The sequence below is a fragment of the Dermacentor variabilis genome, chromosome 7 (assembly GCF_050947875.1).
Source record: "Dermacentor variabilis isolate Ectoservices chromosome 7, ASM5094787v1, whole genome shotgun sequence".
NCBI classification, from domain to species: domain Eukaryota; kingdom Metazoa; phylum Arthropoda; class Arachnida; order Ixodida; family Ixodidae; genus Dermacentor; species Dermacentor variabilis.
This window is the reverse complement of record NC_134574.1, coordinates 116117834-116137452: the sequence shown is the minus strand read 5'-3', so window position 1 is coordinate 116137452 and position 19619 is coordinate 116117834. Positions and strand designations below refer to the sequence as shown.

Sequence of the window (19619 nt, the reverse complement as noted above, 5' to 3'; positions counted from 1 at the left end):
TCACGGACGATGTCGCCGATAAGCATGTGGAAGTCCATGGTCGATGGGAGAGGAATATAGGAGGTATGTGTGCATAGCCGAAGGGTCTGGAGCTCCTCAAGTCGCTGGCAAGTAGTTATCACATCTTGCATGGTTGCAGGATTTTGCGTAGCAAGGCCATTGAAGGCGACGGTGTTTATGCCTTTAATAATGTGGCGGATTCGGTCACTCTGGGACATGGTGGCGTTCACACGCTTGTATAATGTAAGCGCAAGCTCAATCTATTAAGTGTACCGTGCTCCAGCGAATTGGATGCGCTCACGATGTATGTTACCTCTTCGAATATAGTACCAGCTCTATTATTAGCGCTGTGTCCTGCTGTTCCTTATTCTGACCCTGTCAGCGTGTTCTGTTAACCCTTTGAGATGCTTTATCAAGTAGCCCAACTAGTGGGCGCAGTGGCACCGCAGAAGCCATGTCACCTGTAACTCGTCTTCTGTTCCTTGAACAGGTGCTGTTCATCTGCGCATCTTGCCATGAGAACGCATACAACACGTGCATCGTTGGATCTGTTCCTGATATGGCCGTCTTCGACTGGGAAGTTCCTGTCAGCGACACCCTCGGCACCACATACTATTGAATCGTCACCGAAACTTCGTCCTTCCTATAAAGACAGCGGATTCAACAGCCTGCATCAGTGGGCACGGTGGCACCGCAGAAGCCATGTCACCTGTAACTTGTCTTCTGTTTCTTGAACAGGTTGGTTTCTATTCGTATGATGGTAACAAAAATGATAATCGCATCATTTTAGTGCTCTCGTGCCCAAAAGTGCTTTATTTGTCATTCGCTTCTCTGTGTCTGTTATCTGGTGACATTGAGACGGATCCAGGTCCTAACACAACAAGCTCTTGAAAGAAATGCTTGACGGGCAACAAGCCATCAAACCGGATTTGGCCGCCTTGAGCAAGAAAATAAAACAAGTTGAGCAGACGGTGCAGGCTGCCAGGGACCAAGCCAAAGTGATAGCTGAGTTGACAAAGACAAACAAAACCCTGCACGCGTTTGTAAAAACGCTGCACGATAGGCTTGTATAATTGGAAGACAGAAGCAGACGAAATAACCTCATGGTTTTCGGAATTCCGGAGGACGAAAAATAAACAACAGAAGAACTATCTGCAAAAGTTCCTACCGATTTATTTGGCAAACAGCTGAACCTAACTCTGCAGACAGCTGAACAAATACATAGGATCGGGAAACGGCAGAGCAAACACCCGCAACCTGTTCTTCTAAAGCTTTACGATTCCAGAGAAAAATCAAAAGTGTACAAAAACTGTAAAAAACTAAAGGGAACTGGCATATCCATTGTTGATAACTACAGCAGGGAAACAGTTACCAAACACAAGCTTCTTTGGAATCGTGCGCAGGATGAACGAAAACAAGGACAGCGCTTTCGTCTTGACTATGATAAAATGTTCATCGATGGTGATATGTACAGTTGAGACGACGAAAAACATCGTCGAGTCAATCTCAGGGGCAATAAGAGTACTTTATCACCTGTAAGCTAGGACTGACCGGAAGAGAGAGGATTTCATGAATTTCGTCTAGTTAACTGTTATGCTAGAAGTATCGTGAATAAGACTGCAGGCTTAAAGTACATTTTAGTGAGTTATGATCCGGACGTTGTTACGATCACAGAGACATGGTTGCGTTCACAGATTCAAGATAATGAGATAATACCTCCCGAATACAAGATAGTACGTCGGGATCGACAGTCCCGAGGAGGCAGCGTTGCAATAATAACGAAAGAAAATATTGAATTCAATACGCTAAACGGTATCCCAGGACACAAAAGTCTGGTGTGAAATGAACATTGGAACGTCACGAGTCCTTCTCGGTACAATTTACCGACCCCCAAACTCACCTCTTTCATCCTTAGAGTCAACCCAGAGTTACTTAGAAGCGAACAAAATGCGCCACTACCGACTACTCCTAACCGGTGACTTCAATTTACCTGCAATTAACTTGGACACATTCGAAACAGAATTGCGGGAACACGCACACTGCGATTTGCTCCTTGACATTGCATTCACCGATGACCTTTCACAAATTGTTCGTCAAAGTACAAGAAATTCAGGGGAAAGTCCATCTATCCTGGATCTGGTATTCCTTGACGAGCGCTTTGACCGGATTAAAGTGTCGGTTGAGGAGGGTATCTCACACCATGAAGTTCTCTTCGTACAGATAGCACATAACGAGACAAAGTCAAAATATAAAGAGGCGGTTACATATGTTCCAAATTTTTGGGAAGCTGATGAGACAAGTATCATTGACTACTTGTCATTTGCACAGGACAATTTTGATTCTCAAAGTGATATTAATACCATGTGGCAATCGTTCAAGCATATTATTTTCAATTGTATTAGCAAATTTGTGCCGGTTCACAAAAGAAAGAAAACTAAACGGAACCCTTGGATCAGCAGGGAAATCATCCAACTAAAACGTCAAATAAGCCGCCAGAGAGGGAAAGTATCAAAAGACCACGCAAAAATAACTGATTTGTCTGCACAAGTGTGTTCTATGATCACTGGGAAGGAGCGAAAAAGATAAGTAGAAGGCAGGGCGGTTAACCAGAATAACGTCCGGTTGGCTACCCTACACTGCGGGAATTGGAAAGGGGGTCAATGATCACTGAAGCCAAAAGTAAATATTACAAAGAAATATTGACAGATTTCATGAGGTCGTCTCCCGATAAATGTTGGCGTCACGTGTCGAAAAAGGACAACGAGTCGCATAGCATTGTAGTTGATAACGCTGTAGTTACTGATCCTGCAGCGATTGCTTCTTCTCACTAGTTCTTCCATTCTTTGTTTTCTGCTCCATCACACTCCAGTACTGAATCCATACTCTCCCCATCGCTTCGCTCGGAAGAGATGCCAGACGTTGAAGTCTCGTATGAGGGAATTGTAGTTCTTCTACTAAACATTGGCGTCAAAAACCGGCAGGCCCCGATGATATACCCAACGCATTTCTGCACAGGTATGCGGAATGGGTTCCGCATTACCTAAATATTATGTTTGACGCGTCACTTGCGGAAGGCCGAGTACCTGATGACTGGCTTACGGCAAAGGTTACACCTGTGCACAAATCTGAAGATAGACAGATAATTGAAAATTATCATCCAATATCGCTCACCTGCGTCTGCTGCAATCTCCTAGAATATGTTGTAGACAAGTCAACTTACACGTTCATTGAATATGAACACGAATTCCGACAGCGCCTTTCCACAACAACACAGTTTCTTGGAACAATCCATGACTTTTTCAGGGCATTAAACATTAAGAAACAGACAGATGTCATCTGTCTTGATCTGTATAAAGCATTCGACAGAGTGGTACATGCAGAATTTATTGTGAAATTGACTAATATGGGAATAAACGCGAAAATAATAAAATGAATAATCGCGTACCTTCAGGGCAGAACCCAATACGTGGAAGTGGAACACATTAAATCAAAGCCTTTGAACGTAACGTCTGGTGTCCCACAGGGGTCTGTCTTAGGTCCTGTGCTATCTTTAGTATATATTAATGGCATTTCCTCTGCAATTGACGAAGGTATCATGGCGCGACTTTTCGCCGATGATTGCTTACTGTACAAAGAAATTAATAGCACTGAAGATGAGAAGTTGCTCAGTGACGCTCTTAGGGCTATAGAAGAATGGTGTGACAATAGAAAATGAAAATAAATGAGAGTAAAACTGCTGTATTGCGTATTAATCATATCTTTTATTTTAGTTACACAGGGAATTCTTCGGTGCTTTCAACGGTTGACGTGCTGAAATACTTAGGCATACATATATCTGCGAATTTAAGCTGGTCGAACCCTGTTACAAAAATATGCCAAACTGCCGAAAAGAAGCTTTGCTTCTTGCGACGGCAATTGCAGTTAGCCTCGCAGTCAGTAAAACTAACAGCTTATTTAACGTACGTTCGACCCACGTTAGAATATGCCAGCATAATCTGGGACCCTTATCAGTCAGGGTTAACTGAGACACTGGAAAGACTTCAACGGTCGAGCAGCAAGGTTTATTCTATCGCGTTATTCTCGCACAGATTCAGTCTCCGAAATGCTCGGTTTGCTGAACTTGCCTATGCTCCCTGAACGCAGGGGCATAGCTAGGGTAAAGTTCTTTTTTCTTCTCACTAAAAACACATTCAGCATCAATAGCGAACCGCATTTCGTAGCAAGACAAGGTAGAACACTACGGAAAAGCAAATATAATACTTTTTAAATACCTCAGATGCACATTAACGCTTACGCATTTTCCTTCTTCCCAAGAACCATTAAAGAATCGAATGAATTAACGGTGGTAACGCGGGAAAACATCAGTGCCGAAGAATTTCAGAAAAACTTAAAGCAACATTGAAAGATGCAGGCACGTATACTTGCTCACCTTTCTTTTTTTTGAGGGGGGTGTATGACCTCTTTTATTAACACTGCATTTATAGTCATATTGATCGGAGTATCTGCAGAATATTTCGCTTAAGTATCTTCTTTGTTCGTTTATGTTCACCTATTAAACCACTATTCATGTACTGCCCCAGCCATGTACTGTACTAATTGCCGAAATACTGCTATTGACTTGTTTTATTTTTGTGCTATATGTATTATTATAATACCATATATTGTACTAATTGTTGAAGTGCTACTTTGACCCCCCTGTAACGGCCGCCAGGTCAACAGAATGGGTAAATAAAAAAATAAAAAACAAACCATCCCTGTGAGTCTCGAAGAACGACGGCACTTTCTTGTGGGGACAGGCTGGAATTAACGCAAAACTTACCCGCCATGGTTGCTTAGTGGCTACGGCGTTGCGCTACTAAGCCTAAAGTCCGACAATCAAATCGCTGCAGGGCGGCCGCCTTTTAATGGGGATGAATTGCTGAAACGCCCGTGTACTGTGTTTTGGGTGTATATTAAAAAAAAAACCCGGGTGAGCAGAATTATTCTGGAGCCTCCCATGCGACATGCTTCATAATGTGATGGTGGTTTTGGCACGTAAAATGCCAGAATGACAACAGAGTACTTCCGGGCCGGGTTATTGATGTGGCGTCGCCTCCGGGAGCTGCATCGACTAGTTTTCTTGTGGGACGAGCGTCGTGGAGAAACAGGAAGAGCGGCAAGCCTACGGACAACGAGATGGACGGCTGCAGGGCTATGGTGGGCGGCTGGTTCGAAAGTTCGTGCTTGCGTCGCTTGTGTTCGCCGTCGGAGGACACGCAGAGAAACGGCGAGGGCGTGGTTTTGGGTGGTGGTACGAGAAGCTCCACCTCGGTGACGATGACCAATGGCTGCAGCGGTGAAGAGTGATATGTCGAAGGCGCAGCAATTGACACCAACCGCCCTGTCCTGATGCTGTTGTCCAGTCAGCCGGGTTACCGAGGCGAGTTGGAAACGGTGACTATTGGAAGCGGTGATTCCGCGACCCTTAGTAACGGTAGCATCATGATTGTGGCAAACAGACGGAATGCCGAAATTCGCCACCTGTTGTCGGACAGCGGCTTGTACATGCGACATGGAAATGTTCACATTAATTGTTAATGCGGGGCGGCTCGAGTGATAGTTTTGTTCTCGCTACGAATTATCGATGTCATATTGTCCTGACAAGACCGATGAGATTGCAGGTGGTTGGTCTTCACACGAAGACGTCACAGCCTTATTGGCAGTCTGCTTAACTGCTGCGTAAAGTGACAGCTCTTTACCTTTTTCTAACTTTCAACATTGATTAAAGCTTTTATTGAGTCCCAGTTCTCACAGATGAGAAAGTTCAAGGCGTCATCGCCAATTTTTCCCAGGATATGATGAACCATGGCGCTCTGGTTCATTTGGTCAATTTTACTCCAGATCCCGATCCCTTAACAAAAATACCCAAAGTAACATTCTGTGGAAGTTTGAGCGCAGGTCGAAAGCTACTTATTTCTTTGCTGCTATCTCGCCACCAACGGTCTTCCCTAACAGTTCCTGAATCATCTTTTTGCCGACCTCCCAGTGCCTCCTGTCATGTTCGTACGTGTTGCACCAGACTCGTGCTAGGTCTCGTACGTAAAGCATGACATTGGCGAACATTAGCATGTCATCAAGCCATTTTTGATTGCGAACGCGGTTATAGAAAGAAATCTCGTCCTTAATGTTACTTTCATTGGAGTCGAAGAACGTATGGGTTTTTCGCGGCTTGGACAACACGACATACTTCACAGCCTCCTGCGCTGCAGGTGGCCCATTAGTTTTCATGGTATCATGGCCGTCAATCATTGAGGTAAGTCATACGAGCAGTCCGCTGCGGAGCTCCGTCTGTGCAAACATCTTCACTACTAAATGTTGCGACGCGGAAGCCTGCACAATAGAAGTTTATGAACGCAGGAACGAACAACGCAGAAGGCTCAAGCTGACACCTTAAAACTTGTAGACGGAAGCCCTAGCTGTAACCCCACAACATCATCCTCATTGTCACTAGTGTGGTAGTTTATGTCTAATTCGCCACTACAACATTACTTAGGCTCGTGGCTGTGGCTAACTGGCGAGACTGTAATTCCCGTTAAAAGATTCTACCTATCAACAGCAGCAACAGCAATGAAGTTATGGCACAACCCATTACACGATTAACTGTTTCCGACTTCACTTTATGCATCTTTTTCTGCTTGTGTATCCGGAACCCTACTTAGTTGCAAACGCACACATTATGCAACCGTGGGCTAGTTTACGTACCTAGCGTCCCATGCACAATTGCACGCACAAAATGGCCCAAGTTGTCTACTCTGCCGTTTAACCAGCAACACATGTCTAGTTGCGCAAGTTCAGCAGCCCAGCTTATCTATGCGAGCCCATATCCAGTTGCACATGTCTCGTTGCACATACCCAATGTGCCAAGTTGTCTTTCCCAAATTTGTCTGTTCAAGAACAAATCCTTAGTCACATGCACAGCTTGATGTATGCGGGGCACATACCGAGACGAACGCACACTCAGCTGCCCAAGTTGGGGGAAAGAGATTCCATACTTACATACTACGTATATACGAAAATGTGCCTGACCAGAAAGTAATATCGCATTAAAAAACAAATGAACGCACCTTTGTATTTTCCTTACCACTGCAGACTACAGTTACTAAAGAGAAACACAACTTTCTACAACGTTGTATACTGTATTTCGTCACTCAGTCTAAAAACACCGCTAAATGCTTTTCAAGTCAAGTGGAAACGTTGCTCCTACGTTGGGGCTTTCAACGTTGAAAGAGTTCTCATACGGCTATGAAAACCGTAACAGAGTAATGAAACCCGCAGCCGCCGGCGCTTGCTATGCAACCTTTCGGCACCAACGAACTGCTGATACGGTGGACAGCTGCGTCGCTTTCGTGTTGCTCCATGCGTAAAAAGAAGAGGGGCATGATTTCATAGCGGGAACCGAATTTAAGTACACGTTTTACAGAGTACGCAAGCACCGGTGTCTCCGCTATCTCCAGAGGCTATATCGCAATTGCGAAGGGTTGAGTGAAAATTGAGCAGCCTGTGACTACACCTGCTTCAGGGACCACTCTCTTGCTCAAAGCCTGCAGTTGCAGGTATGCACTTATGGTTTCAACTCTAGTAACATACGACACATGGATATCAAATACGAAGCCTCACGCAGCTGACTTACGTTATACTATAGCCAACATCTGTCTGTGTACGTTAACTAGGTATATCTTCTGTAAATATTTGCACGTCTTGTTTTTGCAACTGAGTTTTCCTTTGGCGGATCTTATTCATTCCCTCTAGCGCGACCTACAAATATCCTAGCCGGAATTCTTCCAAAGGTTTTTTTACCACCTCAGTTTGCATATATTGACAGAAATCTGCGTGTTCAGCAAAGAAGGCCTGAAACATGACTCTCCGCTTCCCAAAGATATGTGAACTTAGTGAAAAACTGGGAACGTTCGTGTGCTGCATTACGTTACACGTGCACTTCTTTTTGCTTCCCGTTTCTTTTTCTTTAATTGCATTTTCGTTTTCCTTTCGTCGGATTTCGTTCCTTATGCCCTTATCGCAGTATACATAGCCAGCTAGCTTTATCTTGGCTTAACTGTTTCTTCCTTGCTCTCTTTCTCCTCTTTTGCTTTTTCTGTAATATTTATTTTCTCATTAGCTTTTGTTCTTTTTATACGGCAGAACAATTAGTATCCAATAAAATCAATACCTTTATGCCTGGTTATCACCCGTTTAAAACACAACAGACGGTATTACATAACGAAGCATTACACAGAAGAGGCCTTTCCGAGAATATATTGCACAGTGTCAAAGCACGACATCAATCACTACGAAAGAAAAAAATGCTAGGACACCTAAACACTTCTCATGAGTTCGGAAATCGAAAGCATTGATGTCCAAATGAACGCCGCTGAGTGGTCCTTCGAGTTATGGATGGATGGATGAAAAAACTTTATTAAGTGAGCGAGCTTTTATCCTCCAAGAGCCCATGGCCATCGCGCAGCCCTGCCATTACGCACATGTTGCAGCCTACGCAAAGGATGCTACTGGTACCCCGATTCACACTGTGAAGTTGGGTCTACAGGTCCTGCGACGCAGGGAAGGCCTCTCATTCCTTCCATGTTCCGATGATGGGCTGTCTCTGCGAGGGAGGATCGACAAGCTGAAGATGCTGTGTTGTAAGGTGGCGTGTGATTCCACAGAGAGTGCACTCTGAGGAAACGGGGCGGAAGTGGGACAGAAGCTGAGGGGTAACAGATCAGGTCTGGAGACGCCTCCACAGGATTTGTTGGGAGGAGGATAGTCGGGGTTCCGGAGGGGGGTAGAGTCAACGGGCAAGGTGTGCTTGTTGGGAAAGTTAAGAAAACGTATGTTCCCGTTCCTTCGAGAAATAACGGAAGGGGTCGCGATTTCCCAGGCTAACAAGTCCTCGGGCTATGCTATCGGTGGCCTCATTTCCGGCATTGTCAGAATGAGCCGCCGCCCACATGAGCTCAATACGCCTGTTAGAATTGAGGTAGTACATTCGGCTTACGAAAAGCGTTCTACTTAAATTCAGGACGACGCAACGAGCTATGGAAAGAAGAATATGTGTAACGTTAAGGGATAAGAAACGAGCAGATTGGGTGACGGAAGAAACGCGAGTTAATGATATCTTAGTTGAAGTCAAGAAAAAGAAATGGGTATGGGCAAGACACGTAATGAGGAGGGAAGATAACAGATGGTCATTGAGAGTTACGGAATGGATTCCAAGGCAAGGGAAGCGTAGCTTGCAGGGACAACATGGCCGCAATTACCACATGACCGGTGTAGTTGGAGAAGTATGGGAGAGGCCTTTGCGCTGCAGTGGGCGTAACCAGGCTGACGATGATGATGATGATGAGGATGGTGGTGGTGATGATTATGATGATGATGATGATGATGATGATGATGATGATGATGATGATGATGATGATGATGATGATGATGATGATGATGATGATGATGCTGATGATTCTCAATATATTTGCCACGCGGGGGCATGGACGCGTCCGGAGGCAGAGAATGGCTGCTTTGGTTTCGCTAACTATGCACGCCATGTTGGTTCGGGTGATTTCTAAGGCAAAAGCAGCTTCTTCTGCTTCTTCGGTGGTACAGAACGTGCCTGAAACATGTGAGTGAGTGGAGAGCTGCTTGACAATAAGCCGCAGCTACCTAATGGTCTCGACCACATCAGGGGTCCACATTGTGCTGTCTGGACCACATGCGAAGTGCCATGTTCGTTATGGAGAGCTTTGGCTCACACGACGCGGCAGGATTGATGGTACTCTTGGTGGACGTTCTAAGGCTAGGGTATGATGGTAAGCGCCGCATGCATGGTGCGATGAAGAGAAATTAAATCTACAGCACCTGCGGGTATGCGAATTTTGAGAGAGTCCAGTATATGCCGTCCTGCTCCTCTTCCAATCAGGCGAAAGTACTGTGTTTGTGGATGTGCCTCTCTAAGTTCTTCTATAGTGTTGTGCATTCCTAATTCTAAGATACTGCCAGTACTAAGTATTCTTTAGCAGGTCGAGTGTGGCTTCAGTCGCCATACGGTGTTGTGCGTTGATTCTTTGTCCGTGCAGGAGAGGTTCAAGAAAGGAGAGGCGTAAGGAACGTGACCCTGCGCAAAGTCATGCAGCACGTTGAGATTGTCTGCTTTGTGGAGTACGGAGGCTGTTTTAGTGCCTTTAGCGTAAGGATGTTTCTCGTTGTGTCCTATAAGTGCAGTACAAGAAGGAGATGGGTGGGTGTTCGTGGTATGGCGGTATCATGCACATGATGGGAATCATAGGGACAAGCAGTGGCCGGTGTATTAGGAGTGCTGACTGTAAGGGAGCATTCCAGATCAATGCTTGCCGCATGGGTAGCTATAGCTGTGGCTGCTTTTTGCAGGGTCGATTCTATGTAGTCATCCGAGCCGTATGTGCTCCAACCCATTACATCATCCGCGTAAAGTGTGTGTCCCAAGCGTAAGATGTGGCTGAGAGCCTTGGCCAGGGCAGTAAAAGTAATATTAGAGAGGAATGCGTATAACACCACGCCTCGAGGGGTGCCAACGTTACCGAAGGTGAATGAAGGAGGAGGTTCAATATCATCTATGCGCAGGGAGGCGATCAGTCCGTTGAGGAAGGCCCAGATGTAAGTCTTAGGTCCTAACTGCAGCTCTTGGATGCTCTGCTAGATGCCACTGTTCTTAACCTTGTCAAATACTTTAGTAAGGTCGACTGCCGGGATTGCTCTGGCGTCGTGTAACATGTCATTGTGGATGGCGTGTGAAATCTGCAGCAGGGCTTCCTATGCAGAATGATCCACTCAAAATCCTACCTTGCTATGGAGATATAGTCCATGGTATTATATGTGTTACGCGTGACGGATCACTTGACATCCTCCAACGTTTGCCCAAGAACGAAGGTAGAGAGATGGCATGGAGATTTTGGGCAAAGGTCTACTGGGTATGGGGATGAAAGTTTTCTTTCCATGCTTCCATTCAGTAGCTAGCTACACCATTGCCCCGCACGCATTGAAGTACTCTGTCAGAACGCACAAGGATCGCTACTGTAGGTTTCTGAGCATGACATTGTTGATGTGGTCATCTGCAAGAGTTGAGTTTCGGAGCTTAATGAGTGCTCATCTCACTTCAACCTGCCTAATAGGGGCATCGAGGGAAGGTTGATCGGGGCGTATGTAGTCCCAATATAATATTGCTTGGCCCACTTCGTGTTATCAACTTCTCGTGGGCAAGCGAGTAAGCGGAGACGCCAGGGGCGTTTTCGTTTGATCTTGCCGAGGCGCAGTTGGAGCGCGCGCGAGAGTTTGCGCTGCCAAGGTACGTGCGGATAACGCAGGCTTCCGAGAGTGAGGGTGACGTGACGTTGCGACAATGCCTTCTCCCCTCACGCAACACCTAAAGCGCTAAAGCAGCAGTAGGTGTGTCATTTCGGCCGCTCTGCTCCGTCCAGCCGCGCTGGCGACCTGGCGTCGCAGTCAATGGGACTTTACCGACCGTTTGGCTGCTGCTGATGACAGACGCCGGCTTTCCCGCTCAACAGACCATTTGACATTTTTGCATCAAAAGTTCAGCATTTATGCTCGGCCGCCGCATATTTGTCCTGTTTCCAGATAGACGAACCAGGATGGGGCGCATACTTACCGTAAACTCGTGGGACGTTTCCGCCGTCTCAACCCTTTATGGACGAGTGCTGTGTACCGGCAACAAGCTAAAAAAACACTTTTTCCTTACAGAGTTTCGGTCTTGACGACGAAGTTTCTTCCTAAATGACTCCCGCCAACGCTGAGTGGCCGGCAATAAGCGTCATTTGATCTATTACAGGAGAAACTCAGGTCCATAAAGAAAAGGCTTGGCGTGTATTATGGTTCCCTTTCAAAGCACGTTCAGAGGGGAAACACGTATGCAAACTTTCCTAATGCAGTGATATCACGTAGGTAATGTGCAGGAAACGGAATTTACGCACCGGTTTAACATGCGGCCAAATCTCTCTGTACAAGTTCGACACGAAGCCCCAGTAGTTTGGGGCGACGCTCGCCTTCAGTGCTGATGGTTCTGCCCATTTATTGGTGAAAAATTTCCCACAGATATTTTTAGTCACTTTTGTTCAATGCACTCGCAGTGTGTTTTGGAGATTTAAGTGAGAAATAAACATCTTTCGAGGTATGTTTATGTCACACCTTTAAGAGGGTAATGCAAAACTTGTCATGTATGCTGTAGTACTTCTATATGTGGCTGCTCGTGTTGCTTTTCTATTCATTGCGCAAGAAAACGTGTCAAAGCCTTGCGACACTGCCTTCACACTTGTTCTGTAACCAAATTTACTTCTCCTTATATTTTCATCAACGAAACTATTCAACACGAGCAGCAATTCAACCCAAAGCTTTAGAACGTTCCTCAGCGTAGAATAGTGTGCATATTGCTGTGTCAATTCCATTATTTCAGCAACTGCTTCTCGTAGATCTTAAGTTTCAGGTTGCGCTAGCGCATTTCCGTATGCTTCGTTTTATGTGCGCCCAGTCGGGATTTCACAACAATATTTCTTGCCCTTTATGGAAAAGCATAGGCTTAATGCTGCGAATTTCCGAAAACATTTTAGAATATTAGTGCCCGCGATATAAATATAGCGGGCGAGATCACAAGTGATCATTGGTCGTCTTCATAATGAAAAGACTAGGAAATGGCCCTGAGCACGGCAGAGGAAGAATACTGTCGTTTAAATGGCGCCTCTCCGGCGAAAACACTCTTAATGATTGTATGTGCATTTCGTTCGTACACAAACGTTAAACCTCTTGCAGTTATTTTTTTTCAATGCCTAATCCACGGAGCCCTCTCCTCAAACCATTGCATAGGTGCAATTTGTTGGTCACATTGCCCAATGTTGGCGCATTTTGGGTTAAAATATTTGCGCACTCGTTATCATGTTTCGGATCATACTTAAATGCGCCGAAAATATCCCTCACTTGCTATTATATCTATCAAAATAAACAGCATAAATGATTTTGCAAGTTTTCTCCTTCTGAGTCAACTGCCTCAAAGTGCTGGAGTCATTGCGGCTCATGTTTTCCGAATAGTCGGTCTTCAGCTCAGCAAGCACCTTACTGAATATGAATATCACAAGAAGCCAACAAACACTGACACCAAGGACAACATAGGGGAAATTACTTATGCTTAATGAATGAAATAAAGAAACGATAAATTAATGGAAATTAAAGTGGATGAAAAAACAACTTGCCGCAGGTGGGAACCGAACCCGCAACCTTCGCATTTCGCGTGCGATGCTCTGCCAATTGAGCTACCGCGGCGCTGTTTCCCCATCCACTTTCTTGGGTATTTATGTGTACTAGTAGAACCCTGGGGGTGTTAGCCAGCGCCACCACTCACAGACCTTGGCGGCGGACGTGGAACGCCCTTTTTGCCACAGGCGTCACGAGAACGTGATCTTTTTGGGTGAAGGCAACTGAAGGGTTCGGTTCCCACCTGCGGCAAGTTGCTTCTTCATCCACTTTAATTTCCATTAATTTATCGTTTCTTTATTTCATTCATTAAGCATAAGTAATTTCCCCTATGTTGTCCTTGGTGTCAGTGTTTGTTGGCTTCTTGTGATATGACTAATAAAAATCGGGACCCTCGGTTAACCCCCTCTCTTCTCGTTTATTACTGAATATGGAGTTCTTTGAAAATAAGCGCACAGGCAGACCAGGGCACCTGTCTATCGTGAGCAATTCGTGGTCAACTTGGATTGAGTACATCATCTAGAATTGCCTCTTCGGCGCCATCACCCTTGCGGACCTTCTAGATTCAATTCTTTGATTTCCCTGACAGGAGATGCGGAAAGCAGAAGCAGCTGTCTCTAGGTCAAAAGCGGCTGCCTTCAAGACACACGTATGCCTTCGCGGCAACATGTACTCTTCCGAGGCAAAGTGAAGCAAACCGCGTGTTTAGCAGTGCAACATGATAGCTGTCGGCTCTGCGTATATTTGGCGATCAATGTACAGGCGTTGTATGACGTGTTGAGGAGTGTACGTGCGCTGACGAGAACTGATGCGACATCGGTTGTTTAAAGTTAGCGCTGTCTGTTTGTATATTATGCGTTCCCGTGTGCCTCTCATTCTGCCTACGCTACAAGAAAGTATAATGCACCATATGTAGAACATTAAGTAGCTACCATCAATTACACAGTCAAATTTTTAAAAAATCATTTAGTTAAGCTGCCTATGTGTCTTAATGGTCTTCATAGGCTTGATACAACTGTTCTAACGTGCCATTAACCACGAAGAATCAGTGGCGATGTCTAGGCAAAAGGAAAAAGAGAAGTAGAGTGAAAAACAACTAAAGAGAAAACAAGTAATAGGAAGAAACAGCGCATTTGACTGAGAATGGCAAAGCAATTTATTGCCTCGTGAGCAAGCAGGCTTTCGCCTTCATCATGTTTAGCGTACAGTAAATTTATCATCAACTTTTATCATATGGTGAGATCATATTGGCGGTGCAGTCAAAGTGAAATCAGATTTATATTCTATGAAATTATTTTTTCCGTGTCGTAGGCGGATGAGCACAATGATGTTATTGTTCGTCGTCACAGCTGATAAGACTGATGAAGTGCGTCATTTAGGCAAGTTCGATAACCCTTTTTGACAAGGCTGTCACCAAGGGCTGTCACAAATTGAGGGAAGGTAGGTAGTCTGTGCACCTGCACACTCGCATGACGTTCTGTGCCGTTATATGGGGGACGTCTCAATTCCGGGGATAAAGTGCTCCACTAGTAATGTCGATGCACTCAAGCTGACTGCATGCCTGTAATAGATCGTTGTGCTGCAGCGGAAACAACGTGGTAGTGCAAAGAAGGTAATGTATACAACGTTTTGTATGGTATGCACGCAGTAGGTTGGCTCCGCATGACAAGTTTGAGAGAAACTGTGTTGGCACACGTACAGTGTGGGCTTTCCTGCACGTTCGCAAATTAAATGTTGGGTCGCAAGCGCATTTTCAAGACAATCGATTGAATCTGCAACTTCCTTTGAAAAATAATGAGCCACTACCTCAGCCTTCTTAACTCTTACGCCCTTTCTTGAATGAAAGACGGAAAACTCCACAGGAATTTTCTTCGTTGTTTGTCTGGCGTCTAAAATGTGATTTGGTGAGGCGCCGATAATCTCATGCGTTAGGAACGCTAAGATAAGAGCTAATAAAAATTGTTGACGAAATGAAAAGTGATTTCCCTCTGCAGCCATACAACTCTGTGCTTCTACATCACTTGTTATTTTTCTTCAGCACCTTCTAACAACATTTCGTTACGTTGCACCACTTTCGGCGCATCATTTCAATTTCGTAGAAAAGTTTTTATATTGTCCTTAGTTCACACGTGGTGCACAGTTTGTGGAATGTCATTTTATGATATGAAATTTCTTGTACCCCATCGCAATGAACTGGTGCCCCGCTATCTCGCTGCCTTGATAATGGTGTAATCTCCGTGGGAAAATATACTTAGGCAAATAAATAAAGGTAATAAACCGGGATCGTAACTTTTTATTTATTGCACTCGACCACTGCAAGTGGTGAATCCCAGACGCCCTCGTACCAGTAAATACTCCAAACGCTGAAGCGTCGCTGGTGCCGCTTGACTTCTTAATTTAACACCAGTCTTAAGCCAAGGCTTTACGAATCCCCTCGAACTCGCGCTCTAGGTCAGGACTGATCAGCGCTAGACAGTTCTACTTTTGTTACTTCTACCCAGCTTCTACCCAGTTCCACCAAATGAAAGTCAGTGACGGCCGTCGACTGATTTGGTAATTGCGCCTCGGTCACGGTCTAACTTGAGGTTTCAGAGCTCGCCATTCACGGCATCTACACGCCAATGCAAAAGTGATTCTGAATGCTGTTTCTCATCGCACGAACGCTGTCATAAAGTAAAGCATTCTTGGTTCCTACTATCTGGCCCTTGGTCTATAAGTAGGGATTAAGATTGTCAGAACTGTTGTTACATATCGGGCCGGATTTTCTTTCCTTATGCACAAGTCAGGAAGTCCAGCGAGATGACCTTGGCTCGTAGTGCGGGTTGATTTTTATCGCCTAATATATAAACCATGGAGAGTCAAGTATGTGCATGCTAGTTCTCAGTGTGACCGTTGACCACAGAATCGTGGTAGATGTGTCATTTATACCGCGAACATTGGGGCCACCGATGCTGCACATTTGCCACCGGTTAAGAACCGCCTGTGTAACGAAACATCTATCCAGAGTTTGTGTGCAAGGACTTTAATCACGCAGTCCGTGTCCTATGAAGCATATGAATGCATTTGTGGGATCGAATCAGGCAAAACTACATCTGTTTCATTAGAAATCAACTGTACGCGGAAGGTAGTAAGAGAATGCAATGTAGGAATCTTCTTCTTTAGAAGGCATTCGGAGTGGTGGGGAGGTGAACTGGTGATACACATTGCGGGAATCCCTGGTGATTCACCTTGGCCACGTGAGACAAGTCCTTGAACACAAGGCTATAGTGGTGCCCCTTTACATGGACGCTCATTAGCCGGTGGCAAATACGCAGCATCGGTGGCCCAGTCGTACGCAATAGAAATGCAACACCTACCGTGGACGAACTGGTCCACGGCCACGGGCGGATGCAGTATTCAGGTTCTCAACTAAAGGTTTCGTTAAAGAGTTAATGATGCGCAGTTGGCATATTCAGACGATGATGGTCACAACCCGCTGGTCTAGGCCAGTCCGTGCATATGACCTTACGAGTATGCCCAATATGATTAATGCTTTTAAAATGTGAAGCATTTTTTTACAAACATATGCCACTTTGAGAATATCTACCTAGCCGCATACGTCTGGATGCTCTCATGGTCGTTTCGTTTGCTTATTATGTGCTAAAATTGACATAGTAAGACAAGAATGCGTGACAAATATAAGTGGTAGGCTGCGACATAAATATCGGGACACGGGTCTCACGTAGGTCATGAAAGAGCCGTCTAAGTCTCGGTGCTCTCATGGTCTTGGTTAACTTGGTATGGTAACTTGGCATGTACCATATTTGCATACTATGATAACAGCGCATGACAAACGTAAATGGTAGGTCATGACATCAATATCCGAAATGAGTCTGATGTAGGTCATGAACCAGCCGCCTACGTCTTCGTACGTAGCAAAATTGGAATAGTATGGATAGAATGCATAGCAAGATAAGGAACAGGACATGGCATGAATGTCATGCGTGTCATTTAGGTCGTGAAACTACGCCTAGGGCTTGGTGCTTTTAGGGTTGTTTAGTTACCTTGGCAGGTGAACATTGATTCACGCAGGGCGTGGGATCGGACGCCTTTTTTGCGGTCTGTTATAAATAGAACTTCCAGTGGGCACTTCCGCTGTCCTGCCATTCGCGTTCTTTCGTTCCCAACCTGGTTATTCCAATTGTGCGTACCACGTGAACGGGTGGAATGTGTACACGTATTGTGTAATGCTATGTGCTGCTTCACGTTAGCACAGCAATACTTTAAGGGTGCTGACGGTCTTCCTGGTGTGAGCGTGAAAAAAGTTAGCACACCTTTGCAGTTCTAGCTAGCAAGTAGCAGCGCTTCAGAAGGTTCGAGGGTAAACAGCAGAATGCTTCGATTGAATAGGAAATGTTTTGAACAGACAAGCGGCACTGGATCACCTGATCAACTGATCCCTTCATCTAAATTTACCGCGGAATGCAATAGTGAAAGTACATCTTTCTTAGGGTCCAAGGTAATTCATATGTTGGTCGAAAATGCATTCTCTTCCATTCTAGCTTCAGGTATGTTCTATGTGGGCACCAGGGAAGGAAAAAAGGAGTAGTAGGAAATTCGATGTTGGGATGGCATTATCACATTTGTCCGCTATTACATGGTACCGGCCTCAACAATGCAGCAGGGCTGTATTCGCAAACGGAAAACGAACTTATGCGAACGCCGCTAAAATTTTGCTCTTGGATCGGACGTCCTCAAACGTAGCGCCATCCGGCCAGCAGTTATCCTATGTTGTTGTGCTAATGATACAGGTCGTCGATCTTAGGTGCCAATAACTAGGAATTCTTCGCTTTGAGCAGAACGTATCTTAGAGACTGCTTTTACCATGTACGTCATCTCCCTCTGAGCATTCCAGGAATTATGACAAGGAACTGAAAGCGCGGTTTATTCCATGATTTACTTATTCAGTGCATTCCAACATCAGAAAATCCATTTCTTTTTCAGAGTAGCGACGGCTCGAGAAATATGTCGGCGGAGGCTTTCCGTGTGATCAACAGTCTTTACCTGGGGAAACACTTCCCCGACGACACAGTTCTGTCGACGTTGGCGTACAAGCCACAACCTGGTGATCTAATCATCGTGAGCTACCCAAAATGTGGTACCACTTGGATGCAACACATAGTATACAACATCCTAATGGACGCTGAAGAACCTGAGGACCCGTTAGACCAGGTACTGCGAATGCCTTTCCTGGAGATGCAGGGAGCCGAAGCCGCTGTTTACGCTCCACAACCTCGCGTCTTGAAGACTCACTTACCTTTCCACATGATCCCTTATTCCCCAGACGCAAAGTACATCTACATCACTCGGAACCCCTACGACTGCTGCGTGTCATTTTACTACCACACCCGGAACAACCCACCGTATCAGTTTAGCGAAGGCACTTTCGAAGAGTTCTTTGAACTATTCTTGCATGGACGGGTCGATTTTAGAGACTACTTCGACAACGTGCTCTCCTGGTATAAGCATCGGAGAGACCCTAATGTTCTGTTTCTAACATATGAGGAACTTAAAACTGACACCGCCGGGCTTGTCCATCGAGTGGCCAGTTTCATCGACGAAGAAAGAGAGACGAGGCTTAAAAAAAATCCCGAGCTTCTTGGGAAAATTCTGGAGAAGTCTAGCATAGAATACATGAAGCACAAGATTAGCAATAGCCGGCAGGCTCCTAGGCGAGAATTCAGCAATTCACCGCAGATGAAGACTCTTAGACCGGAGCTACTGAAAGGACTTAATAATCTGATGGCGTTTACGAAGAAACCCATGACCGGCAATTTCGTCCGCAGGGGGCAAGTAGGAGACTGGAGGAATCACTTCTCGCCAGAACAGATTCAACGTATGAAACAGAAAATTGCGGAAGCAAATGCAAAGTCTGACTTCATGAATCTGTGGAGGGATGTAGATATTCCATGAGTCTGGCTGTGACTTCCCGATAATGGCACATTAAAACGCAGTATATGAAAAATATTTAAGTGATGAACTATGTAGAATATAGGCTCATGAGACAGTTTTACGAATCAGCAAGTAGTTTCGGCACGTCTGGCAATAAAATATAGATTAAACCACGTGTTATGTGTCCAAGTGCAGAAGAAAACTTGATGTTGTGAAGTCTTCGAGTGCTAATGCTCTAAATTTAACGTCATGGCAGAAAATGTGGCGAGTAGTCTGGCTGTACTAACTCTGATCGGTGACGCTTCCTGCGTGTTTCCACAGTACTGTACATACCAGCCCAGCTCACCGCTTTATGCAACCTTTCATATTTTTGCACATGTTTTTGGCATACGAGTGATTCAATGACAACTCAAAGAACTGACCGC

The 19619-nt window shown here is 45.2% G+C and overlaps 1 protein-coding gene across 2 annotated transcripts in view; it reads left to right on the top strand.

The window, feature by feature from the left end:
* The window catches only part of LOC142587814 (sulfotransferase ssu-1-like), a 32440-nt gene extending 13071 nt beyond the window's left edge, over positions 1-19369 (top strand). Inside the window, exons 2-3 of one of the 2 annotated variants that reach the window (XM_075699096.1) lie at positions 491-738; positions 18247-19369. In XM_075699096.1, coding sequence (XP_075555211.1) covers positions 703-738; positions 18247-19215 — 1005 coding nt within the window. In that variant the 5' untranslated portion in view covers positions 491-702 and the 3' untranslated portion in view covers positions 19216-19369. The remainder of the gene's footprint in view (positions 1-490; positions 739-18246) is intronic. The other variant, XM_075699097.1, reaches the window with a different exon arrangement.
* Positions 19370-19619: the final 250 nt, after the last annotated feature.